The sequence below is a fragment of the Fusarium graminearum genome, chromosome 3, assembly GCF_000240135.3.
Source record: "Fusarium graminearum PH-1 chromosome 3, whole genome shotgun sequence".
NCBI lineage: Eukaryota > Fungi > Ascomycota > Sordariomycetes > Hypocreales > Nectriaceae > Fusarium > Fusarium graminearum.
Genome location: NC_026476.1, coordinates 262,218 through 287,926, shown reverse-complemented (window position 1 = coordinate 287,926; position 25,709 = coordinate 262,218). Strand labels below are relative to the sequence as shown.

Genomic DNA, 25,709 nt, shown 5'->3' with positions numbered 1-25,709 from the left:
GTAACGCGACGCGAAGTCGTCTAGAGCCGGCCATTCCCGCTGCATCCTAGCCCGCGCGGCTTACTACTTTGTAGACGTATAGCTGTTAGTTGTCCCTTAGTTTAAATATCCTAGCTAAAGCTTATTCCTCTTAAATTGGGATTTGCAGAAGCTAATACAAATTACTACGACAGTGCGGGAGGAGCAATAAAAATAGGGTGATCTGAGGGTTAGGGAGCGTCTAAACTAACCCAGCAGAGCATTAAAATAAGCCTTTCCCCTGAGCGGCAATAAGCAAGTGCCAAGACTAACTGCTGAAGTAAAAAGTTTAACCTCTAGTACCCCTGTTTCTCCCCGCTGATGAGCTTGCTGCTGAAGCTTGGGCTACCTATGACGCAGGTCATGCCGTTGCTCTTGAGTTGTCCGCCGAGGGAAGCCTAGAGATTGCGACGGGTTTTCGGATGATTGACTTATTTTGTCTCCAACGAGCTTCAGTATCTCTATTCAAGCTTATTATCGGACTCAATAAAGACAAGTCGCTCCTTGTAGTTCTCTATGTCTTCGACAATCTTATCCATTTTTCCTTTCAGCCTTTTATTGATCTCTCGGCCTTCTTTCCGATGTTCTTCAGATAGCGGTGGGGGAAGGATACCCGGTGGCGGATCGTACCACTGTTCTTTCGGCACCTTTGTCCCATCAACTCCGCGCCAAAACTTTTCTTCCGCCATATCATATGGCAAGCGGTCCAGCAATGCCTTTATCAATGCAGGCCTCAATGCAATTGCGTAGTGAATGTTGCGATCAGCATCGAGATATCGGAAGATGCCGTCACGGCCGAGGTCTGCAATACCCAAAAGATTTAGGTCATGGCTCTCCATTTTGTATAAAATATCGCTCATTTCTTGTTGTTCTGGTGAAAGATCTTTGTATGCAATGCCCTGATCGGTTTCTCTGGAATCCGCTGATTCTTGATCATTTGAACTTGGTTCACACATGATAAGGGAAATGTTTATTATCGTCGTGAACTGGTAAAGGAATCTCTGGATGAAAGACAGATGCTGACGCAGAGTATGAGAGTATTTTGCTTTGAAAGTAAATGAAGAGTCAGTTCATATAATAGCACGTGAAAACATGTGATAGGTCCTGTTTAATCCCTCATCATGCTATGTTGGTCGGCACTCTGATTTTAGGTAACAAATATGCATGTTGGCTGCCATATCTCTTATATCACATGATAACATGCCGAGAGTCGAGCTGAATGGGATGTTTGAGGACGGACGTATATGCAAGACCCTAGATCTGGACATTTCTTACATCATTCCTCAACGAGAGTAATGAGTTATACGTTATCTCGAGCATGTTGGAACAGCATTGATGTAACAGGTGACTCAACCATCATGCATTTATCTATTAAAATGATCACATAACACTTCCATGACTAGAGAGTGCCGGATGTAAATGATACCACCAGGATAAAATTGGGTCTGTTGGTTCCCAAGTCCGATCAACCAACAACCAAGATATCACACAGTCTTAAGCAAGTGAGGTATTTAAAGTCTCGTACATAAATGCTTTAAGATTAAGGTTGTCTTTTTTGACCTTAGACACATTAACAACTTCAATTTCCCAGACATTGTCTTGCTAAACAACAACTAAGAATCTTCTCAACCTCTATCAATATGAGAACTGGTACAGCCATCCTTCCCCAACGTGATTCAACATAACAAAGCCATGACCAACTGAATAGTATCTTCCGTCCTTGCATTTCTGCTGGCTGGCGGCTTTGTGAGCGCCAGTTACACTGTTGAGATCCCTGAAGATGCTATTTGGGTGACAAGCTGGGATCAGCTACATGAAATGGCTGCAAAGTACCAGGACACAGCACTTGAACCAAAGTATGGCGGCAATGTCATTGAAGTCGATGGGAAGATTGTCCTTGCAACGGATGATAAAATTACCAAAGAGATTGACGACCTTGTTCAACAGTTGGAGAAGAATGATCCAGAGGCTAAAGAAGAGCCCAAGATTTCAAAGAGACGAGATCTCAATGTCCTTGAGCCCCGCCGCCGGTGTAGCCACCCAGGTTGCTATTTCCATTCTACCTGCTTGACCTATACTGCTTGTCACGTCTGTAGACTACCACCCAGCAGGCGAGGGTTATGTATCTAGAATTGGCGATTGAGCTTCTTCTAGCGTTATTTAAGACGTTTCTATAGATCCGTAAGAAAGGCTAGAAGTGATTGGTATGAACATAACTCTCCCAAATACTTGGTAACTCCTGCTCAACTTTCAAATATTTCTGACTTCCATAAAAAGCTGGATTCCACCATGGCAGGGTCAATCTGGTATTCATAGTGCTCATCAAGTGTGAAGGCTACATCCTTCAGTGAAGTCCCTGTGAAATCCAAACAGAGTACCCTGCCCATCTCGAACTTCTTTACAACCGACCCTGGCTCAAAATTACCATAGCAGATATAGTATCTGGGCTGAGGATAAAATACAGTAGTGAAATTTGGTTCCGCCTTGTTTGTTTGAATCGGAATCACCCTCCCAGTCTTTGGATCTGTGGCGCCAACTCCCAGATATATGCTATCTGTTATAATGCTAGATTAGCTACTGATCGGTGCACCAATCTCTTCCACCATACTTCTTGATAAATGGATACAGATCTAATAACTTGTACTTACCCTTGTTCATGTAACCGAAGGCTTCATCTGTCCGGATTGTGAAGGCTTGTTTAGCAGTAGTCGTCTGAGCCGTATGTTTGAATATTGGGAAGACCCCATCTCTATTCAAAGTACTGAGGTAAAAGGTAGAACCATTCACAGCACCACTTGAGGAAGTCGACTGAAGCGTAGCCTTGGAATAGCCTGTAGTGCATATTTTAACCCTCTCGTTTGGGCTTGCCATGTTGGTACCATGTACGCCGAAATACTCCTTTGAAATTTGGAATGTGACCTGGTCATTAGCGTTACCACCAATAGCAGAGGATCGCTAGTAGACATGGGTAAAGACTTCTTCACGATAAATACCGCTCGGAGTAGTAAGGGTTTGGAAGAGCAAAAAGGCCAGCTCAGCCGTAGACCTGTTCTTGATGGTGATGGTGATGGTGTCAGCCATTTTGATGGTAGAATTGGCAAGTGGGCCGATATACTAGAAACGCGGTTAATTAGAACGACAGAAATATAGATATGATGTGGTTGCAATGTGACACGATGGGACTTCGGCCTTTGTATATATCCATCACGGTGATTTTATTGCCCTCAACAACAAGTCAGGAACATTTGCTCACTTCTGGGAAGTCGGTGAAGAAGCATATGCACATAATTGGCAGCCACTCGTTTACTATTTGAGAATACAGGCCTAGACTCTTTATAGGCAACCTGTAAGACATCACTTATGGCAACTAGCCTGACTTCCTGCAGCTCATTTATACCCCAGCAGTCTAATTAGCATGCAAGCGGGCGAGAAATCAATAGTTTGATGCAGTGAGATATGCATATATTTCAGCTACGGTGGGACGCTAAGGCGTCCACAAATGTAGTGCACGAGTACCCCCATGCACTGTTCTTCGCAAATAGCATCATGATCCTCATCCTACGAGAAAATCTTGGCAGGCGAGTGATTGCTAACCATTCGCGGTATGCTGCTCGTCAAGTCGAGGAAGCTGTTTGTATCCGCATTCCAGGTCTACTCGTTTACACTATATTCCGGGCGTCTGATAGTCAATATTAAGAGAGATGTCAGGGTACCTGTAGTACAACTGTTGATTCTTTTTAACTGACTCTAAGAATCGAAACCCGTTGGCAAAAACGGTTATCTCTATATCATGTCTACTATCAACTTTCGCAATGTGTTGGTTTCCTGGCACGTGACATTCGTTTGGTCTTCATCCCGAGCGGCAGAAGCCCATATTGTTGTAAGACTTGTGTACTGGTCCAAGCTTTGCAAAGCTGTAGGTATCTCAGATACATCAACATCGTGATTTGTACCCATAATCTCTAGAACTTTCGTCATTAGGGAGTCAAACCTTGAACAGAGTAGCTTCCCCTGCTCCCATCGCTCGCTTAGGCTTCGAAGAATGAACATGGTATCTCTGACCATGACCCAGATGTTTAATGTGCGCAGGTTATCAGGTCCTGTACGAAGACTCCAGAAACTATAGAGGGCTATGAGACCCGTCCAGTACACCTTTTCGCATGCGACCTGAACGTAGAATATGGAATTCGTTTCGACTAATACGCGATAGAGGCCGATGAATCCAATTGCCGAGTGCCATAGCTCGTTGAGCTCGTCCATTGTTCTTTCGGGAAGTAACCTACATGGTCTCAGAAGAAGCATGCGGCCCATCAGCCATTCGCTCTCCAGAAGAGTTCTTGTTGGTAGTTGAGAGCTTGCTTCCTTCCACGCTGACAACTTGCGGGAGAGTTGCATGATCGTCTCTCGTGCAAGAGTCATATTAGTGCTTGCGGTATTACTGAGGGAATTATAAATCTCGGACTGGATCTGAAGGGCGCGATATCGTTGTAGATACCCGTGAATCTGAATGGGCGTCGCTGGGATCTCTATTCTGAACGTTGGCAAGGACACATTGATGGCCGAGTCAGATATCTCTGTAGGGCGTCCACACCCCAGACTCATCGACCGGTCAAACGCATAGACGCTCCACCACAAACGACGTCGCGTTTCCAACAAACTCACTTCAACCGAATCTGTAGGTTGAGGATCTTGATGAAGCCCAAGATCGACGCACATACGCATGCCAACACCTATCAGATACCATGCGTCGAGCAGTGAGGGATTTAAAGTCGCAAATTGAATCAGAAATAAGATGGACTGTACCCCGATGATGTTGCTTGGTATGATGGCAGATTCGCGAAACGCCAAGGCATTTCGAAAGAGTCTTTCCGCCTGTGCTGATATGACGCTATCTGCACTACGTGAAAGGCTAGAAGCTGATATTGCCAGCACTAACAAGACAGTGAAATAGCTATAACCATGGCTCAGGGACGAACGATCAAAGTCTTCTGCACTTGGTGATAGAATACTGATTGGATCTGGTGGACGTTGCGGGTGTCTATCTTGTACAGAGGCCGACGCGCCGGAAAAGACATGTTGGAATTGTACCCAAAAGCCTTGGATGGAGAAAAAGGGAAGACGCGGATATACATTGTCGAAATAATGCTTCGCAAGGCTTAAAGCTGTGGATTCCTTCGGTAGGCAAGGTGTCATTTCATCCTGTTGGGCCTGGTGGATGGAGATCTGATCTGTGCCTGCGGTAGCCAACACAAGCGTTGAGAGTGTTGGCCCTCCTGTATCCGATGCATATGAGCATGGAATAATCGGAAGAGCTTCTATGTCATTGACCAGAGAGTCTATCATTGAGCTTTCCTGTGCTTTTGGCTGTTGATGTTGAACATGTGATGATGGGGTTCGGTTATCATGTCTAGCCTGGTTTTCAGCAAGCCTCCGTTTAGCATTTGCTATCCTTTGTAGGAGGAACGTATGATAGTCTCTTGCACGACTGGATGTGTCAGTCATGAGAGAACAGGTCTCTTGACGGCCGGATCGAACACAGCGGCCGCAAGCTGGAGTTGCACCATCACACTGTAATCTCTAAGTATATAGACAAATAAAGATACTCAAGTGCAGTTACACAAACCTTGATCTTTCGACTTTTACAGAAGCTGCATGCTGAAAATACTTGAGATACCCTCAAAGATACATTTCTCAGAGGGCCTTGTGGGTCATGGGGTCTCGTCTGAGCCATGTCAGCATGAGATAGTGCCAGTCACTCTGTTCACAAGATGTCTCGTCTCCCAACAGCTCTAGTTGCTTGGAATCAAGCAGCACAATAGCGCGTATGGATGCTGCGGGGAAACGTAGCGAGTGACGGAACCGCCGACGGCTTACATTTCGCGACGCTTTGTGGGTCGTCTTGGTCTACCTCGCTAGTCTGACCAGGGTTCGGACCTCGAAGAGAAAGGGTTGGTGCTTGCTAAAAGTACAACGGCGGTTCCGTCTATACAAAGGATAACAACCAGCACCAGTTCTCAGCAAACTGCATCATGTGATTAATGATGACAATAAATTATTACTAGATTTAAAATATCGAGGTTCTGAAGAAAGCCATAGCATTAGAGACAAAGTTTCATTTTCATCTCTTGTTCGTGACCAATAACCATTATTACTACGTACAACCATGGCCCCTGCAAGGATATCCCACGACCCTGTTCTTCGCCGCGAGCCAGCAGCGTCAAGTCGCGACTTCCAAGTTCGCAACTTGGACGCAGACCTTTGTGTCTGCGGTGGTGGCTTCGCCGGTACCATCGCTGCAATCGCCGCAGCAAGAAACGATGTCAAAGTCATTCTCATCCAAGACCGTCCTGTTCTAGGAGGCAATGCATCAAGCGAAGTTCGCTTATGGATCCTCGGAGCGACTTCACACATGTTCAACAATAACCGCTATGCTAGAGAGGGCGGTCTTGTTGATGAGATTCTCTTGGAGAATTTGTATCGGAATCCTGAAGGCAACCCTTTGATTCTAGATACAATCCTTCTCGAAAAGGTTCGGCTTGAGCCTAATATTCAGCTATTCTTGAACACTGCGTTAGTTGGGTGTGAGAAAGATGGCGATCGAATCAGTTCTGTCAGCACATTCAATTCTCAGTCTTCACTCAAGTTCAACATACGCGCTGAGCAATTCATTGACTGCACAGGCGACGGTACACTCTCTTTCCTCGCTGGTGCTCCCTTCAGAATTGGCGCCGAGAAACGTGACGAGTTTGGCGAGCTCTTCGCACCGTCCTCAGAGTACGGGCACCTCCTAGGTCACTCCATTTACTTTTACACCAAAGATGTCGGCAAGCCTGTCAAATTCGTCGCCCCATCTTATGCTCTCAAAGACGTCGAGACCGAAATCCCCCGGTTCAAAAGCTTCAGCACCAAGGAGATGGGCTGTAATCTTTGGTGGATTGAGTATGGTGGTAGACTTGATACTATTCATGATACTGAGGAGATCAAGTGGGAGCTTTGGAAAGTTGTTTATGGCGTTTGGGACTACTTCAAGAACTCTGGACGATTTCCTGAGGCGGAGACTTTGACACTTGAATGGGTTGGTACGATCCCGGGAAAGAGAGAAAGTAGGAGATTTGGTTAGTAATTCTTTCTAGATTAACCCCCTCAAGGCTAACATTTGTAGTCGGCCCCAAGATGATGGTCCAGCAGGATATCGTGGAGCAGAGATTCCATTCTGATGCCGTCTCTTTCGGTGGTTGGTCCCTCGATTTACACCCAGCTGATGGTGTCTTTTCCGAAGTTGACGGATGCACCCAGTGGCACTCCAAGGGTTAGTTTGTCATATACCCAAGACACGGCATGCAACTGACATATATCTAGGTGTCTACCAGATACCCTTTTCCTCCATGGTCTGCTCCGACATACCAAACCTCATGTACGGAGGTCGCATCATCTCGGCATCTCACGTTGCTTTCGCATCCACCCGAGTCATGGCTACGTGCGGAGCCAACGCCAACGCTTTGGGAATCGCAGCCTCGCTCTGCAAGAAGAACACCATCGATCCTGTGCAGCTGCTCCAGAAAGCTGAGATGAAGAACTTTCAACTGGAACTTATGCGCTTTGGACAGTTTATACCAGGGTATAAGCTTGAAGATGAGAAAGATCTGATCCGTTCAGCTACAAAGATTGAAGACTCGTCTACTTTTGAACTGTCCCAACTCCCAGCCGATGGGCCGCCTAAGGTTTTGGTCAGAAGCCTTGCGCAGATGCTGCCCATTTCGCAGGGCCCTGTCCCCAAGTTTTCCATTACTGCCATGTCGGTTGAGTCCACCGAGTTGACCGTCCAGCTCCGAGGATCTGAGAAGCCTTACAATTATACACCTGAGGTTATCTTGGCCGAGAAACGGTTCTCACTAGACCCAGGTGAAAATCATCTTGTCATTGACTTTGAGATCGAGAATCCTCAGACGCAATATGTTTTCCTTGCTTTCATGCAGAACGAGTCTGTCGCACTCTGTACAAGCAAGACCCGTGTTTCAGCTCTCATGACGGTCGAACATGAGTGCACGCAAAGTCCACCTAGTGACGTCGGCGTTGATGAGTTCGAGCGATGGACACCCGTTAGGAGACCAATGGGCCATAACCTTGCATTGACCTTGGAGCCACCTCTCCAGGCATGGGGTGTTCAGAACCTCTGCAATGGAGTTACGCGTCCAACCAAGAGAACCAACTGCTGGGTTCCTGGTTCTGGACCTGACAGAAAGCTTCTCAAAGTCTTCTGGTCTAATCCAGTTGAAGTGAGCAAAGTGGTAGTTTGCTTCGATACAGACTATGATCACGCCCTCGAATCTGTCTTGCGAGGCCACCCGGAGAGGACTATTCCATTTTGTGTTAAGAAATGGCGCCTACTGGACCTTTCTGAAGGCGAAAAAGAACTCTACGTGGAAGACGAGAACCATATGTCGCGACGCGAGGTGGTCCTTGATTCACGTAGGAAGCTGACAAATCTTGGAGTTGAGATCCTTGAGCTAAACGGGGGCGAGAGTGTTCTTGGTGGCATATTCGAAGTGCGCGTATATGAATAGATTTACATGATAGTTTTTTTAGATGCAAATATATGAAACTACCTCTCTGTGCAGTGAACATTTCCTCTCTTTAGCATCCACATCTTTACCTGCCACTCTAATTGTTTGCTCCCACAGAATAGCACCGGGTCATTAGTCCCATTGATAACAGGTTCAATATCTCGTAGCTCCATTCGCCGAAGACAGAAGCCCATATCACCATCCAAGTTTTGTGAGAGACTCTTCAATCGTTCGTGCCACCATTGCGACGATTTACCATCAACCATCCCCTCACCCTCTTCCCCGCTTGTGACAAAGATTCGGACCATGCTCCAATCTCTTGGGATGAGCAGTTGATGTGTTAGTAAATATTCGATAGCGGCAAAGTCACTACCCCGAATGCTACACATCAGGACTGGCTTCCTGTCTCCAGCCTCGGGGCTACTTCTGTGGTTCTTTTCCGACGCCATCGCAATAAACGGGGCGATCCCAGTGCCTCCAGCAATACAGATCAGCGTCTGGGCACTATCAAGTACAGCAGATGGGTATCCACCACCAGTTTGAACAATGTTCGCTACCAAGGGAGAATGTGGACGCGGTAGCCCAAGCAGACCCGTGACACGTCCATTACGAGCCATAAGCGAGATGGTCTCGATCAATCCATCATCTGCATATCCGACATGGTATGGGGTGAATGAAAGACGCCTGTCCTCTTCTGATAGGTTCTGAGGCCCAGACACAGGATCAAGATCTGGAGGGAATTGAAGCGTCAGGTGTTGACCAGGACGGAAGCTCCGATCGAAGTAGTGATTGGCTTGGACAGCAAAGGTGTGGACACTGAGGTTGGGTGTCAGACGGGTGGAAGAAACATGCTTGAGCTGGTCAAGTGGTGAGTGGGCACCGTTCGTGTTGGATTTGACGCTATCGAAAGTCATCTTAGCTTGGTAAAGAATGTGTCCAATTGATCTATCTCGCAGATTTTAGCTACCTGGGATAAAGCCTCAAATAGTCAGGCCATAGATAGGTCACGCCTACAGACTATCCACAATTCTAAACAAGTCGAGCTATCAGTAACTAACTCATCATTCCGTTCAGCCGTCCAAGACGGAACCGCCGTGAGGGGTCTAAGTCGTTGGCGGAGGTTCCGTCTGCTGGATATCCACATCGCGAAATTTTCCAACACCCTGGTCAGCTACTACTCCATCAGACCACTGTCTCCGCGCTTCCCCAGATCTCAAACGTGTTGATCAGAATAAAAATGATAACTTCCCCGGATTCTTTGCGGAGAATTCTTTCAAGCACGAGCTTTCAATCATTAACGAATTATCTGAGCCTTTACTTATCACAATGACCACAGTTGGAGGCATAGCAGAGCCTAAGATGAGCGCATGGCTGATCTTTAGCATCGTCGTCATCTCGATGGGGTCCATCTTTTGGGGGTAAGAAGACTACAGATCAATTATGAACGAGATCGCTAACAAAGTACCAGTTATGATATCGGCATCTTGAGCACTATTTATGTATCCCCCGGCTTCAACAAAGCCCTGGATAATCCGTCCTCCAGCGACAAGGGACTCATCACTTCCATCTTCTACGCAGGTCAGTTCATTGGCTTTGCGTTCTTTGCAGGGCCCTTGAACAACCGCTATGGTCGACGCTGGGCAGGATTCGGAGGTGTTTGTCTCCTCTGTGTAGGCGCTGCCATACAAACCGGTTCGGTTCACCTTGCTATGATGGTGGTGGGAAGGATCGTTGCCGGTCTTGGTACTGGCGTGGTATCTACTTCTGTCCCGCTTTACTTGAGTGAAATATCACCTGCCAAGAATCGAGGACTCTACGTTGCTGCGAATCAGGTCGGCATTGTGTCTGGGTAAGTCAAGACTGAATTTTCAACCATGATCATCGTCAGATTCTAATGAAACTAGAATATCGATCGCGTTCTGGGTTGGTTATGGATACTCCTTCTGGAAGACTGGCAATGGCGTTGATCTGGAGTGGAGGCTATCCAATGCCATGCAATTTGTTCCCGCTGTTCTCTTCCTAGTTGGTGTTCCTTTTATCCCCGAGAGGTATGTCTTGATCCCACAGAATCACAGTTGTACAAAGCTCATTAAATATCTGTCAGTCCTCGATGGCTTGTCGAGTCAGATCAAATCGAAGCCGCAAGCCGATCACTCTCCAAGCTACGCGGCCTGTCCCCAAGCGAAGTCCAGCCCGAGCTCGACGAGATCCACGCCAACATTCTCTGGCACCAAGAAAATTCCATCACGTCTGCACGCGTTTTCATCCAGCAGAAGCCACTGTGGTCGCGACTCTGGCGTGCGTGGTCACTGGCGTTTCTTCAGCAAATGAGTGGCGCTGCTGGTATCAGATACTATCTCCCAACAAACTTTATCGCTGCTGGTACCTCGAAAGAGCTGAGCCTGTTAGCCTCTGGCATTGATGGAACTGTCCAAGTTGCCTGTACTGTTGCTGCCATGTTCTTTATTGATAAGATCGGTCGAAGGCACTCGCTTGGTGTGGGTGCTATAATCATGGCGTTTTGTTTGATGGTAAGTTGGAATATTCTACCAGGGCGATTGATCACTGACGGGTGTGGCAGATCAACGGCGCTCTTCAACTCGCATATCCTGGCCAGACAAACTCACACGCCAACTACGTCAACATCTTTTTTATCTTTTTCTTCACAGTTGGATGTAAGTCCTTGATTCAATCTCACCCAGATAAACATATACTTATTGTCTCCAACAGACAGCATGGGTTTCGGACCATGCGCATGGATCTACGCATCCGAGATCTTCCCAGCAAATTGCCGTTCCAAGGGTCTCGGTATTTCCTCCTCTGGTGCATCTCTGGGCTCCATCATCGTTGGTCAAGTCTGGCCAGTTGCAGTCTCTCGCATCGGTCCGCGTGTTTACTTCATCTTCATGTCTTTCAACGTCTTCTCTGCGATTCTTGTCTATTCATGCTACCCCGAGACAAAGAACAAGACGTTGGAGGAGCTCGATTCGCATTTTGGCTCGCTTAATGTTCACGCGGAGGAAGTTGCTACGCCTAAACAAATGCTTGCTGTGGAAGAGGAACTCGTCCAGGCGCGTACAAAGGATGCTTGATAGGCACTCTATTTGATCAATGCTGGAATATTCTCGGCACTAGCACTCTCAATATCTTGTCAGTCAAGAATTGGATCATGGTTATAGCATCACCCAGTTTAGCATAATTAACCTGTTGCTACGATGTTAATAAATAGGCACTTATTAGGGTTTACTCAAACCTCCAAGATTTTGTTCAATTATATCGTATCTAACTTCTTTCTTAAACGTATAATAGCTAAAAACAAACTTAATATTAGCAATTAAATGCGAACACTTAATCTCATAGATAGTCATTGTTGTAATCGTTCTCAATAAGCTGTTTGCTACCCTGAACCTCAGTGCAATGTACTTGATCGGCAACATGCACTGGGAGACCATTTTAAATTAGCCGACGCTAGAAACCCTGCTCTAAACTACACAGGGAAAAGATCGACAAATCTGCCCAGAAGCTATACCCAGGTGGGCTTGAAGCGAAGTGACGGAATGAGGTCCGCGCAAACTGTCTCCGCACTTTTATTGACTTGATCAGCCTGACAATACTGGAGAACAAACACCACACCACTTGACGAACCCATCACCAATAGTAGATAATGTTCAAGTTGTCAAGTAATGAGCATCCTCTTGATTAAGGACAGCCAAGTATATCAGTCCACTGCTGGAAATCCCACCAGAAATGGACTTGCAATATTTTGTACGCCTAAAGAACATTCTCCTACAAACCAAACATCTGACTGTAGCATTCTTGACAGACAATCAATGCTTGCAATCGCTGTAGAAAGCGAAAAGCGCGTTGCGATACAGGTACGCGTCGAGCCTCCATACTTTGCAATTGTCAACGACTAACATCAGGTCAGAGATTCCAGCATGCCGGCCATGCCAAAACTCAGGGTCGACCTGCGAATACACAGACGGGCGCTCAGGCAATGTCCACCCAAGAAGCGTCATCCATGACCTCGAGAGAGAACTCATGAACTTGGAGACGCAGATCTATGATGCCGAAAATGCACCAACCGAAACATCTCCAGCTACTTCCAACCTGCGATCTGGCGATGAAGCCGCACAGACTTCTGTCACTGGACATACTGAGGAGCATCCTACCTTTGCCGAATCTTCAAGTGGTATAGTAGCCGCTCCCATGTTGATATCCAATCCTAACATCATCCAGGTATCAACTTGGTTCGATCAGCACTCGAGTGCGCTCAGCAAGATTACTCGAATCTCGAAACTCCATCAGATTCTGCAGAAACGCGACCCACGCCACAGCCACAGAAAGGCAATGCAAGAGCGGCTTTGCCTCCACGGGAATTGGCAAATAACCTCACAGACACATTCTTCAGTTGTCATCAAGTTCAATATCCGATTCTCAACCAGGAACAGTTCGAGGATACCATGTCACAATTCTACGATAAACACAATGGCAGAAGCGATACTCCTGACTTATCACCCTCTGATGTACGAGTGCGTTTCATGATTAACATGGTACTTGCGATTCCCCTCATGTCGATGGTAGGGGACCATGAAGAAAGCCATGCAATGTCGAAAGGTTTCACTGCCAATGCCATGGCTGATGTAAGCCATATCATGCAGACCAAGAACGTGCAGTCTATCCAATGTCTACTCCTACTCTTACTGCTATCAATAGTAGACTCCGCTCCTGCACCCGTCTGGTATATATCTGGTCTTTGTATGAGAATGTGCATTGACCTAGGGTATCATTCGGAAAGGACTATCAGTATGTCCTCTTCAGCGGGCGATACTGACACAGGCAAAGAAGAAGAAGCAGACATTAAGCGAAGGCTCTTTTGGATTGCCTACACTTTTGATAGAACCTTCAATATCTTACTGGGTCGTCCCTTTACCTTTGACAATTTGTCAGTGGATATCAACTTGCCTGGCTGCTCATTGACATCTACAACCCGGCGGCAGACATTGCATTGGCTAGAGCTGCAACGATTGCAAAGCGAGATCGTCCATAAGCTTCATAGCACTCGAAAACTTACAGATAGCCACAACACACAAGAGTCAGAGGTTGAGCTGTCTCAATGGACAATCAACATGACACAAAGCCTAAAAGAGTGGAATGGGTTCGCCCAAACGCTTGCTGACCCTTGTGGCTACGACGTTAATTGGTGGAGCTATTGGCACAGAACAGCTTTGCTCATTCTATACCGACCATCCTTGTCACGGCCAACACTCAGTCCTTCCGAGACCTTGTCTTGTTACATGGCCGCAAAAGAGCTCATACAACTGTCATTCCTCCGCATCAGTGAAGGCCTCGCTGACTTTACTTGGATTGACCTTCATTTCCAATTCATGAGTGGCATTACCATGATCCTCATTATATGGAAAAGCTTAGAAGCGAGGAATAAGGCGCAAGAAGATTGGATCTCGCTCAAGAGTAGCCTGTTCCAGTGGAAGCTGATATTGGAGAGACTTGGTGCCCGGTGGGAACGGATTGGTCGAGCTCGCGAAGTACTATCAAAATTGGCTGATGCTACTGTTGACCTTGTGGAGAAGGTTCCTACGGGAGCTACAGAGGGCACTCTTCATTCACGGCCATTGCAGAGTATGAGAGAGACACGACGTAGTCAAAGACGATCAATCGTGCAAAGACTTCGAAATATGTCGCGACAAGATCAAAGTCAGACTGGAGCCCTGGACTCAAGTCCACCTTGTTCAAACGCAGGATTTAACAGAGAGACCACACAGTTGTCCAATAACAACAGTAACCCCGAAAGTCGAGGTCAAGATGTGACAAATATGCAGAATCTTGCAGAAGGAACCGCAGGGTGGACTGATTCTGACATTAATCTGCAACAAGAGACAGCGCTCGGATCACAAGATGCTGGCAATACCTCACATTGGAATGCAGAAGAAACACTCTGGCCACTACTCAATCTGGCTGATACCACAAATAGCACTGATGAGCTGGACCTTTGGGCGTATTTCTCAGCTCCGATGTTGGGCATGGAAAATATGGCCATCCCAAATTTCAACACTGCCACCAGGCCTGGTGAATCCCTAAACAATAGCATCCTCAACTTCCAAGGGGATCTCAGTCAATTTCCTTCTCAAAATGGAGCAAACAGTACTGAAGAGAGTGATTATATACAAGGGTATTATGCTACACAGTAACTTGGCCATCACGGTCAAGTCTAACCTGCAGTGGCTTGGAGTAGGAGTCCAGGACGAGATGGGTATTCTGCTTCTTTTATCAAACGACTATTACATTAAGAAACGAGACCCATCTTATCAATCGCCATGCAGATTCCAACGCTGCCTTGACTGGATTGACCGGTGACCTACCTTCTGCAACGAAGAAACAACAGTCCGGATCATGTTAGCCGACAGGCGACGGAACCCCCGCTGTGAATCTTTGATCGCGGCCGTTCCGACAGCGACTACGACACCAACTAATCGAAAAGAGATCATCAGCTCTCGACCCCTGCAAAGACTGTACACTAGACACCCCCTAAAACATCTTGACTACCTCGACGGCGCGCGGCGGTTCCTTCATGAAGCATCCCCAGATTACACCACCAACCCATGACCAGGAAGGCGATCACGAACGCGGGGAATCTGGGGAAACATGGAGGACGGAATTAATCCCGAATACAGACACCATCAAACACTAAGATGAATCCTACAGCGTAAAGGGAAGAGGATATTGTATATAAACTCGCAAAAGTCCATTGTTGTAGATGATTATGAAATGCTTCACCAGTATATCAACATGGCAAATTTCAAGTTCCTCGTCTTTCTTGCTGCGCTTTCGACAGTACATGCTACGGCTACAACTGGTGCTCTGAACACCATATCAACTGCCGTAGATGTCAACAGTCAAGCCGGTTGGTGGAATCCCTTAGACGAATATGGCGGCTATGACTGGCTTGCCTACCTACGCAACCCCCCTGGTGGAAGCACAGCCAACAACAACGTCATGGTAGCGCGTCGTTCTATCGCAGATGGCACCATCACCCGCGACTGTGTCAAGACTTCAGATGGTCAATGTGCTGTTTTTGCGGATGATCTTGGCCACAACACTCCGAGCATCAGTGTTGACGGTGATGGCTATGTGCACGTCTTCACCAGCATGCACAATGAGCCGTGGAAGTACTTCCGGTCTACTACACCGTACAGCAGTACTTTGGTCGATGCCAGCTCCGAAATGCCAGATCAAACCATCAAGGTCACTTATCCTGTCATCAAGCGGGATGCTGATGGGAATTTATGGTTGATCGTTCGTGGACAAGCAGCCAACGACAACAACGCAAAAGGTGGCTACTTTTACAAGTACTCAACAAGTGATGGGTCATGGTCACGTGTGACTATCTGGGCATACAACAAAGGCTACTCGGTATACCCAGATGACATCGCTTTTTCGTCGGATGGTGATGTCCATCTCCAGTGGGAGTGGAGCAAGTATCCTGCATCTGCTGTACGCCATCAAGGAAGTTACGTGCGCTACAACCCATCAACAAACTCCTTCACGTCAGCTTCAGGAGCCACAGTTTCACTTCCCATCACACAGAACAGCGCCGATATTGTCTATCAGCCTTTGACGTCTGGTGAGACGTACAGCGGCGATATCAATGCCTCACCAGGTCCTGCCTTTCAAAGTGCAAAGATGGCACTCTATGAGAAGTCTGATGGATCCGTTCATATTCAGCATGCATATCGCTTCAAGACATCCACGGCAGGTTCATGGCAGATCCGTCGTGCAACTGCCACATACGGAACCCAGGATCCTTGGACGCGGGAGATTCTCTACCAGGACAGTGAGACAAGTGCTGCGCTTAGCATCACGCATGATGGCGCCAGTGCACGTATTTACTACTGCCGCTCCTCGGCTAGTGCATTCGTGCTTGAGAATGTCGGTGGCGCTGGTTGGACTAATACAGCTCTTGAGCCCGTTGTTGGTAAGAAGGTGCAGCGTCTCCAAGCTTTGATGAGGAGTGATGGAACTGATGTCTTGTACCTGGGATCTCCTACAAATGTCAACTCTACAACTGGAAGCCTGTACCTTATGAACGTTGGGGGAAGAGATTGATTCAATAAAACTAGTCTTTGGTGACATAGACGTTGGTAGTATGCTTTCTAATTCTTTCTTCGTCTGCAATTTTATTCTTCTAGTATGAATCTAAATCGTAAGGTCGAAAGTTTTAGCTCTATCAAGACTTTCTTGTTCAAGCGTTTAGGAAATGTGAAGACTGCATCATCGGCCTTTGATACATGCCGACAACTCAGTTGCAAACTATAAATCACTCCACTTGAATTGAGATATTTGGACTATCATTCTGTAATAAGCCCTCACCAAGAGTAAGCATCTACCTCCAGCTCAAATACAGTCTTGCTAGCTTTGCCTGCTGCCGCCACCTTTGCTCTGACATCATCACAAAGCGGTCCTGGTCCAGACACAACCACGCCGATCCTCTTCCAGCCCATAGTCACCTCCTCGTCGATCAGTGCAGAAATATTAAATCGGCTACCGATACGGATATCCCTTTGAGCCTGGTCTAGCGTGTTGATGCATGGCTCAAGCTCATCGACCAAACATTGAGCAGATGCTTTGACGCTCCAAGCGAGCTTGACATTCCAGTGGCCCAGCATCCATGGGAGAAGACTTGTAATACCGATTCCACCACCAATTAAAACTACACGATCGCATCGTAAGATCTGGTCTTTGTTGTTGTTCCCGTAGGGGCCTTCAACGAGGGTCAATAGATTATCGGCTGGCTGGAGATAGTTTGTAATGCCCTTTGCCTTCTTGACGAAAAGTGTGACACCTCCGGAGTTACGCTTCTCATCCGAGCTTGCAGAGACCCGTCGGACAGTGTTTTGCGTCGTGCTCTCAAGATCCTTTCCTCCAGCACCATCATGGAACGGCGAACTTGGCAACGACGCGTCCCGGTTCTGCAGCAGTCCAGTGGGTATAATTGAGAAAGGATGGTTCTCCCACGGTCGGTAGAAGCTGAGAGTAGGAAAGTATGCATATAAATGCTTGCCCGGCTCGTCGGTCCAGCGAGTTTCCTCAATGTCAATACGCATATAATCGTTGCCAAGATCTGTAACTTTAGATCTTTTGACTCCTGCACCAAGTACACGACCGACTCGGATAATTCGGTCGAATGCCCAGACCGCAAAAGCAATGTAGAGCCAGACCTCATAGCCGGATGTATAATCTGGAACATGCATACCCATCGACTCGTACCACAGGACAAGATGGTACCAGCAACCAACAATGATAATTACGGACAGGATAATATGCACCAGTAGGAAGACTTCATAGTTCTTCCTTCGAACGTACAGCCCACTGCCGACGCTGAGCACGACGCTGAACACAGTGGCTGCAGCACCCCATGCCCACCATACTGTTTTCTCGTAGTGTCTGTAGGCTAGCAGGCCAAAGATCGAATGCAGCACGGCGTAGAGAGTGAACAGTCGGCCGATCCAACGATGTAGCAACAGATACGTTGGATGTGACCAATTCGTTATCCACAGTAAAAGATTATTTCTCGACGAAAACACAAGCAGAACGGGAAGAAGGGTAAAAGCGAAGGCTCCTGTTCGGTACAGAAGATAGGCGATAAGTTCTTGCCAAGAGCTCGTGAACCAGCCATTGGGTTGAGCCGTACGGTAGCCAATGGCGGTCAAAACCACGTTGAGGACGACGAATATGGCAATGTAAATTCCTTGGCCAACGGTTGGTGCATTTCCAATTTGAAATGGTAACGGACGCACAGAAAAGGTTCCGATCGTGCTGGGATAAAGGATGTATGGTTTGAGTCGATCATAGAGGGCGGACATGAAGGGTATGTATCGTAGCCAGGACATGAACACTGGGAGGCCGACCGCAACAGCTATGAGAACGATTCTGTATGTTGAGACGGACGTTAGCGGTTGATCGTTGCGAAAATTTAGGGTGTCATGTCTTGTATGCACTTACCCGTATGTGGATTCAAGAGTAATCTCACGCTTGACACCACCCAATACATTCCACTGCTTGAGATAGGCGGTTGGGTTGACGACAGAAGTCTCATTAAGTGACATGTCTGTATCAGCAACTTCATACTTTGGTGGTCGGGGATCCACCTTGGCGAGAGACTCAGAGTAAGTCCATTTTGGAACGACCTCCTTACTTCCCGTAACCCATTTTTCCCAGTACGCCTCGAGCTTCGAGACGTGTTGGTCGGCGCATTTAACACTGAGGCACCAAGCCGTAGATGTGAGGAAAGCGGTGTTGTTGGCGCGACAAGCTGGCGTGGTTACCATGGCCATCATCATGTGTCCATGACCATCGCTGTGCTCGCTGCAAGACAGCGAAAGAGATGACAGGGACCGGAGGCACGATTCGGCGCAGAGGGGGTCATAAGAGGAGAGGCCGTAACCTTCAATACCATTCGCTGCAGCTCGTGTAACGAGTACCACGAACCAAGCGAAGAGGCTGTGCCAAAGCCGCATGCTGCTTCTGGTAAGAGGACTTGACGTAACAGGCAGGTATGTAAATGCAGTCAAGAGGATCAGCACTTGAGATCAAGGTCAGAGGAACACAAAGCGAACCTTTGTAAACCAACAGTGGGATTGGGAAGACAGAGTAGGGTGGAGTAAACTGGCATGACTGTCAGTTGTATAAGAGGATAGGGTACGGTGGCGTAGAGTAGTAATGTGCTCAAACTGGCGCAGGGTTACTATAGAGCTGAAGAGTGGGATGTCGGAATAGGAATGGCTCTTCTGGTTATTAACGCTTATGTTCTCAAGATGATCTGATCTAGTTGAATGGATTATAGGCTGCAGATATATAAAAGATGTTCGATGAAACATGAAACATATTACACTTGGTACTGGGATGGATGGCTGTTACACACACTGAGTTGAATGGTGGAGCTCTGCGTTGCGTATAGATACTAGTTGCAGGACTGTCTTCAACAATAAAACAGCATCGGTACTGTGGTCTAGTTGGTTATGACATCTCGTTAACACCGAGAAGGTCCCCGGTTCGAGCCCGGGCAGAACCTCACTTTTTGACTTTTGGGGCTGTTATGTTCCCTTTTTTTCTTTTTATCTTTTATTACTTATAAGAAATGCTGATAAAGAGGCTATAAGAGGAATGATCTATCCCAGTCTATGTGTGTTTCCATGTTATCCTTAGTGAAAAAAAAGTAATGCTCCTAACTGTACCATCCCAATCTATATATTACTAAAAGCTTGTCTTAGATTACTAAAACTTTCCAATACCATACCCTATCACTCAGCCTTCATCTGAAATGGGCACCCTGGAGCACTCCATTTATCTCGGATATACTTGCAATATGCCTCGTCACTTTCCTTGATATCTGCTTTCCGTGCTTTGGCTTTTTCGACATCCAAGGTCTCAATCTTCTTCCAAAACGATTCCCTAGGATCAGGCAGAAACGTCTCAGCCAAACTCATCAATGTCCCGACCACAAAGACAATAATATATTTTAGAACTGGATGCACTGGTTCGATCCGCATCGCTGCAAGTGTTGTCTCAAGCGTCAGGGATTTGACTGTGGCGATCGCCAGCCAGCGGAGTCCAGGAGGGAAGTAACGGAACGCAAATTGATTCATGATGGCAAGTCCGATATGCTGCATTCTTGGATCAAACTCGCGTGGGGTGTTCTCATAGGTTTTGCAAAAGTTCAGACAGCCTTCAAAGTCATCAGGGTAACCGTGAACAGAGCTGCCATCCTCTTTGATAAAGAGAGGAGTCATGTCACGCCAAAAGTGATGAGCGGCGATCTTTTCTTTGTCTGTGAAACCAGATAGACCCAGTCGAAGCCGAAGACGATGCATAAGAATGGCACTGAATGTTGTGACGTATAGAAAGTCTTCATTGTACGAGAAGTTTCCTGGATATCGTCGGGCGAGAGAAGCATGTAGATTGTTGATGTGCTCGACGGCTTCACGACATCGCTTATCGCTGGGGCCGTAATGCCACCATGTCATGTTGTAGTTTTCCGTATCTTCAACGCGTTGGGTACCTCGCTTGATGACTTTGCCGCCATCTGAACGCCAAACAGTTTGGGCTCCGTGGGTTGTAATGATAAAGTTGGGGAATGTAAGGGCGTAGATCATGTTGTTCATAAAGTCAGACGATCGATAGCAAGACATGAGACGCCACATGAGCTCATAGTCTTTTTCAGGATCAAGGCTCTCAATGGCATTTGAGATCCAATGATAGCCTCCTGGTGTTATTTCTTGAGACATGATTGAGAGTAAAGATAAGTAGGATAAAGAAGGTGTATCAGTTCTGAATAGAGTTAAACCTGTTCTGATTGTTTCTGAAATTTGGTTAGTGCAAGGTAAGAGACTATGGCTTGTTTTATCATGGGATATTGTCTCTGGTTTATGGAATTACAATCGTGCTGCCGATGATGCCCCGTCGTCATCTACATAATTGCTGGCGCGTCGATGTGTCAATGCGGGTACGAGGCCATAGAGTTCGGCGCCTTCGGAGCCCATCGGCGACTGAAACTTCCGCTTAATAAGCTAAGGACATTACCAAGGGTTAGAGTGTTCCGATTCGAGCCACTCATCTTCATATGGATCGACATTACATGCACGTATCAAAGACTAATACGAATTATCCTGTCGTGCCAGTTTTGTATCTGGACTTGATAATATTACAGTTATCTATTCTACCATATTACCACTGAGCTCGCTCAAACCACCTCTGTGAATCGCTGGCAAAGAAATGTCCCAGCTCAAGCTCATCGCCAAGATTGAGTGCAGGGCCTTCCCACTGTGGCATAGTCGACAGCAAGTCTGACTCAAGGTCAAAGGAACCTGCTCCAAATGGGTTTGATTCTAGATATTGACTTTCGGAATTGACTTCTTGATGAGGCCTTGTATCTGCGCACACTGTTAAAACCAAGCATTATGAAGGGATATGGCTTCACGACGTACCCCAAGCATTCACTATCCTGGTTAGCTGTTGTAGAAATTTAGAGCATCGTAACACAATGACATTATGTCCACTGAGTCTCAAAAGTGTCTCGGAGACTTTGTTCAGATACTTCTTTCCCTTGTCAAGACGATTAGCACTTGTAAATTCGTCTTCCAAGTCGAGTGAGATCAACAAGCCTCCAAAAACAGCCAGTGCTGCACTAAAGGCTAAAATATGTCAGATTCTCTAGAGTCCATAGAGAGAAAAGAAACTAACCATAATAGAGTGTAAACCACCAAGCGCCGATCAAATGACGACCATGATCAGGTCTTGTAAGTACCGAGTATATGATATCAATCGTACTCTCTGCCGCCTGTACAAACACCCTGTCGAAACTGGCTTGCATGCTATTAACTGACCCAGCATTTCGGTGCGGCATTTTAGGATCCTTGTGTAAGGCACCCAACGATCGGATAAACATTGGGCGGTGAAGGAGAAGCTGAACGTTGAGATGTCTGAGCGTCAGGATGATTCGAAAGCGTTCAATTATCGAATCGTGCATATCTGCTTGTGCAACTTCATTTGCGCTATGTAGACTCAGACGATGGGGCAAGCTGTTCTGCCAGTCTGTGAGTTCTTGTTCAAACTGAATGATATATGTCATGGTTGAAGTATCTGACGCGTGGTCATCACACCCGAGGTTGCTTCCGTAAAGAGATACAATGATCTTGCCCATAATTCTGTACAATTGTCTAAGATGAGTTAGCGGCTAGTTTTGAGAGATATCGGATCAAAAGGTATTCCAACATTGATGCATTATAAAATGCCGTGCTCAGCTGCTGCGTTTCGTCAGAAGCTAAGGGCTTGGGAAGGTCGAGACGAATGTATTCTTCTGGAATTGAACATGGACGCCCAAACGTCATACTGAGGCTTCTGTAAGGTATTGTCAGCTTCCACCCCTGTTTGGACACGTTATAGTAAAACTCTTTGGAAGAGAGGCCAACCTATCAAGCAAGATACACCCAAACCATGTGCGCTTCCTAATCTCCTGCTCAAGTGGAGTAAATTTGGAGGCAATATCTCTTGAATGCAGTCCAATAGACATGGCGCCTTTTACGGCAAGACCGTGTATTGTCCAAGTATGAACTGACTTGTGAGTACCCTGAAGATACTGACTCGTAAGCAAAAGAAATTGCACTCGTACAAGTCAGCTTTGACATATCTATAGGGCCTTTTTCTGCACTGACCTATCTCGAGAGTGGTACCTCGGAACATTTGTGTTTGGCAAAGCTCTTGAGCTCGACGGTAGAATATGTCGGATTCCTCGAAATGTTTCTCACTTCCAGAATCTTCCCAGCACGATGTACAAGTAGCCATAGCAAGTATCATGTTTAGTAAGCCCAGCCAGGTCCGACGAACGTCAGTCCTAAAGCCACTTGCCTGGAAACGTTGGTATGTATCTAGAAACTCCTGCTGGTGAATGAATGGGAATAAGAGTCCTGTATTGGTAAAGTATGCACTGATTAGGCGTTTCATCACCTCATCCGGGGGTAAGAGATTGACACCCAATGTCTTGGATGAGTCTTGTGAGGTCTGGGGCAATGTGGTTGAGCTGCTCACCAGGCCACCCTCATAGACACTAAATTCTGAAGCGGGGGTTAGAGATGAGGGTTGACCAGTCTGTGGCCTGTTGAGGTCTATGACCTTTCGGATGTGCCTCATTAATGCGATGTTGGACGACGGCCCTGTAGACGCGTCCAGTATCAGTCACATTGTCAATCACTCGCAATTGATCCGCTTACCAAAGAATCCACAGTCCTGCTCGTCGACGAATGAGACGGCCATGCCATCAGTGTTGTTTTGATCTGTACAAGATTCGTCCATCCTGTCAATATTCACAACCACGTCGCCCGACTTTGGGTGATGTGCAATAGGGCCATTTCCAATCTTGGAAATGGACTCCTCAACCACAAGTAGTCTTCCATCATGTTTTTGAACATTGGCTTCTAAAAGATTAACCTTTGCTTCAAGGGCGGCGAACAGACTAAGTAAGCGAACCGAGTTAGCCTTGCACACAAGTCTAGGGTAAGGCCACAAGAGAGAGAGTCTTACTCTTTTGGGACGAGAAGATTGGCCGACGTTTCTTGCTGCTCATAGAGACATTCGAAGCCTAGCTTCTCACATGTGTCGCATCTTGGCCGTGCTCCATTACACTGGGATTAGTTAGTCAAGGCTGATCACTGAGATGCTTGTCTATGTCACCCTTGACTTGCGGATCCTGCATGCTGAACAGGCTAACGCAACCCGGCGTCTCTTGGGTGCTGGCTCCACATTGTTTGCTTTTCGGTTCTGTTTTACCGACTCCGATTGGGATTCTTCTTCAGGTGTCATGATATCAACCTAGTATGTCGGGATACTGGGAAATGGGACGATGAAGGAAAGGCCGGGGCAACATTGGGATGGGCCGGTTCTTGTAGTCAGACTAACATACCCTTGCGAACTCTATTTAAACAAACCTACGTACACAGTGTCTCACCCTCACCATCAGCCAATTGAAAACATAGTTGCTCCGCTGCGGGGAAGCGTCGGGACGTGAGAGTCGGTAAGGCCGATGAGTGTAATTGCAGTCTGATATATCATATCAACACGCCTTTGCTAAGATGATGAGTACGAATAATCTCAACGTAATATAATACAACACGAACTCAAAATGAAGGTAGCTTGGCAGCGACTGATTCGATTTGTGTCAACAGACGGACGCACCCTAAGAGGAGAGCCCATACTTCCTACATCCGAATTCGACATCGGAGACGCGGTGGAGCAGACACGTCTTCAGGCTCGTGTGATTGAAGGAGACGATATTTACGACACGACTGGTGCCACGCGGGTTACAGATGAGGTTGTCACTGTGAAAACCCTCCTCGGACCCCTGACGCCCGCCGATGTACCCATCCTAAGATGTGTTGGGCTAAACTACGCCACTCACAGTACGTAAAAGCTAGGCCTTTCAAGAAATGAATGCACTGACATTTGTTGAATAGTTCGCGAAGCTGGTCGAAAAATCCCGCCATTTCCATCTATTTTCTTCAAGCCATCAACAACAGTACATGATCATGACGTGAATGTGGTAATCCCAAGGGTAGCCCAGGATGACCAAGCAGACTACGAAGGGGAGCTGGTACAGGGACACCTAGAAATGATGCGCTTCTTAGTCGCTAATTAATTTCTCTAGGTTGTGGTAATTGGCAAAGACGCCAAAAACGTCCCCGAGAGTGAAGCTCTCGAATATGTCGCTGCTTACACAGCCGGAAACGATATTTCGTCTCGCAAATGGCAGAGAGATCCCAATCTCGCAGGTGGCGTACCGCAATGGGGATTTTCGAAAGGGTTTGATACCTTTGCCCCATTAGGTCCTGTGCTAGTTTCGACCGCGCTGATCCCATCGCCTGAGAATCTTCACCTGCAGACAATTGTTGACAGAGAGGTACGACAGGACGCCAAACTGGACGACCTTGTCTTTTCTATCCCACGTCTGATAGCCCACCTATCTTCCGGGACCACGCTACAAAAGGGTAGTGTTATTATGACTGGGACTCCTGGTGGTGAGTTTACAAGTTCATGCTATTGTCCAGTGAGGTGCTAATCGAATTGATTTGCAGGGGTTGGCGCTGGGTTGAACCCACCTAGGTATCTTGTGCCAGGAACACACATGGAAGTTAGAATCGCCGAGATTGGAACTTTGAGAAATGGCGTAGAGTTTGAATAGATTTAGACATTGTTTCTATGAGGAGAACTAGGGGTGATCTTAGACGGATTAGAGTAAGAAAATAAATATGAACGTTAATGTTACTATTAAGCTCATATCTCTTTTTACATCGAATGAGTCTTCACTTATGAACGCTAATATCCTGAATTAATCATGAAATAAATTTAGAGTACTGCCAATTCAGTTTTTACAGCTACATTCCCCAATTATCGTGCGATGTAGGTATTGTGCTTGAGCTGAGTAGAGCTGACGATACAGAGCGGACCCATGATGTAGATAGAGAAATGCCGTCTTGGAGGCTTGTTTACAAAAGGTCCAGTCAGATACGTTTGGAATCACCCGGAAATGGTTGTGGATACCCGGTTATGCCGTCACTTCCA

The 25,709-nt window shown here is 46.8% G+C and overlaps 11 protein-coding genes and 1 non-coding gene across 12 annotated transcripts; 6 read left to right on the top strand and 6 right to left on the bottom strand.

Annotated features, from left to right (window-relative positions):
- Positions 1–416: 416 nt before the first annotated feature.
- Positions 417–1,022, bottom strand: FGSG_04788 (uncharacterized protein). The gene has a single exon (XM_011324930.1). The coding sequence runs from the start codon at positions 972–974 to the stop codon at positions 480–482; it is 495 nt and encodes a 164-aa protein (XP_011323232.1). The 5' UTR covers positions 975–1,022; the 3' UTR covers positions 417–479.
- A 1,239-nt stretch (positions 1,023–2,261) lies between these two features.
- Positions 2,262–3,099, bottom strand: FGSG_04787 (uncharacterized protein; the record flags this gene model as incomplete). The annotated part of the gene is given in 3 exon segments (XM_011324929.1): positions 2,262–2,572; positions 2,667–2,973; positions 2,983–3,099. Coding segments are annotated over 3 exon segments (735 nt in total).
- Positions 3,100–3,801: 702 nt separating this feature from the next.
- FGSG_04786 (uncharacterized protein) lies at positions 3,802–5,749 on the bottom strand (the record flags this gene model as incomplete). Its single annotated transcript, XM_011324928.1, has 2 exons — positions 3,802–5,586; positions 5,642–5,749. The coding sequence occupies 2 exons, from the start codon at positions 5,747–5,749 to the stop codon at positions 3,802–3,804; spliced, it is 1,893 nt and encodes a 630-aa protein (XP_011323230.1).
- Positions 5,750–6,181: 432 nt separating this feature from the next.
- FGSG_04785 (uncharacterized protein) lies at positions 6,182–8,582 on the top strand (the record flags this gene model as incomplete). The annotated part of the gene is made up of 3 exons (XM_011324927.1): positions 6,182–7,097; positions 7,181–7,327; positions 7,378–8,582. 3 exons carry the CDS (start codon positions 6,182–6,184, stop codon positions 8,580–8,582), a joined length of 2,268 nt encoding a protein of 755 aa, XP_011323229.1.
- Positions 8,583–8,805: 223 nt separating this feature from the next.
- FGSG_04784 (uncharacterized protein) lies at positions 8,806–9,496 on the bottom strand (the record flags this gene model as incomplete). Its single annotated transcript, XM_011324926.1, has 2 exons — positions 8,806–8,900; positions 8,956–9,496. The coding sequence occupies 2 exons, from the start codon at positions 9,494–9,496 to the stop codon at positions 8,806–8,808; spliced, it is 636 nt and encodes a 211-aa protein (XP_011323228.1).
- Positions 9,497–9,908: 412 nt separating this feature from the next.
- FGSG_04783 (uncharacterized protein) lies at positions 9,909–11,674 on the top strand (the record flags this gene model as incomplete). Its single annotated transcript, XM_011324925.1, has 6 exons — positions 9,909–10,000; positions 10,051–10,431; positions 10,487–10,630; positions 10,687–11,113; positions 11,164–11,257; positions 11,313–11,674. The coding sequence occupies 6 exons, from the start codon at positions 9,909–9,911 to the stop codon at positions 11,672–11,674; spliced, it is 1,500 nt and encodes a 499-aa protein (XP_011323227.1).
- Positions 11,675–12,329: 655 nt separating this feature from the next.
- FGSG_04782 (uncharacterized protein) lies at positions 12,330–14,791 on the top strand (the record flags this gene model as incomplete). The annotated part of the gene is made up of 4 exons (XM_011324924.1): positions 12,330–12,347; positions 12,432–12,457; positions 12,506–12,774; positions 12,822–14,791. 4 exons carry the CDS (start codon positions 12,330–12,332, stop codon positions 14,789–14,791), a joined length of 2,283 nt encoding a protein of 760 aa, XP_011323226.1.
- Positions 14,792–15,368: 577 nt separating this feature from the next.
- FGSG_04781 (uncharacterized protein) lies at positions 15,369–16,706 on the top strand (the record flags this gene model as incomplete). Its single annotated transcript, XM_011324923.1, has 1 exon — positions 15,369–16,706. One exon carries the CDS (start codon positions 15,369–15,371, stop codon positions 16,704–16,706), a length of 1,338 nt encoding a protein of 445 aa, XP_011323225.1.
- Positions 16,707–16,966: 260 nt separating this feature from the next.
- On the bottom strand, positions 16,967–19,117 carry FGSG_04780 (uncharacterized protein; the record flags this gene model as incomplete). The annotated part of the gene is made up of 2 exons (XM_011324922.1): positions 16,967–18,530; positions 18,603–19,117. 2 exons carry the CDS (start codon positions 19,115–19,117, stop codon positions 16,967–16,969), a joined length of 2,079 nt encoding a protein of 692 aa, XP_011323224.1.
- Positions 19,118–19,597: 480 nt separating this feature from the next.
- FGSG_20628 lies at positions 19,598–19,671 on the top strand. The gene has a single exon. It is a non-coding gene; the product is annotated as a tRNA-Val (tRNA).
- A 229-nt stretch (positions 19,672–19,900) lies between these two features.
- Positions 19,901–23,954, bottom strand: FGSG_12610 (uncharacterized protein; the record flags this gene model as incomplete). Its single annotated transcript, XM_011324921.1, has 10 exons — positions 19,901–20,958; positions 21,328–21,419; positions 21,584–21,608; positions 21,840–22,303; positions 22,489–22,522; positions 22,811–23,003; positions 23,184–23,308; positions 23,366–23,607; positions 23,676–23,776; positions 23,922–23,954. 10 exons carry the CDS (start codon positions 23,952–23,954, stop codon positions 19,901–19,903), a joined length of 2,367 nt encoding a protein of 788 aa, XP_011323223.1.
- A 319-nt stretch (positions 23,955–24,273) lies between these two features.
- FGSG_04777 (uncharacterized protein) lies at positions 24,274–25,329 on the top strand (the record flags this gene model as incomplete). Its single annotated transcript, XM_011324920.1, has 4 exons — positions 24,274–24,550; positions 24,605–24,741; positions 24,796–25,165; positions 25,223–25,329. 4 exons carry the CDS (start codon positions 24,274–24,276, stop codon positions 25,327–25,329), a joined length of 891 nt encoding a protein of 296 aa, XP_011323222.1.
- Positions 25,330–25,709: the final 380 nt, after the last annotated feature.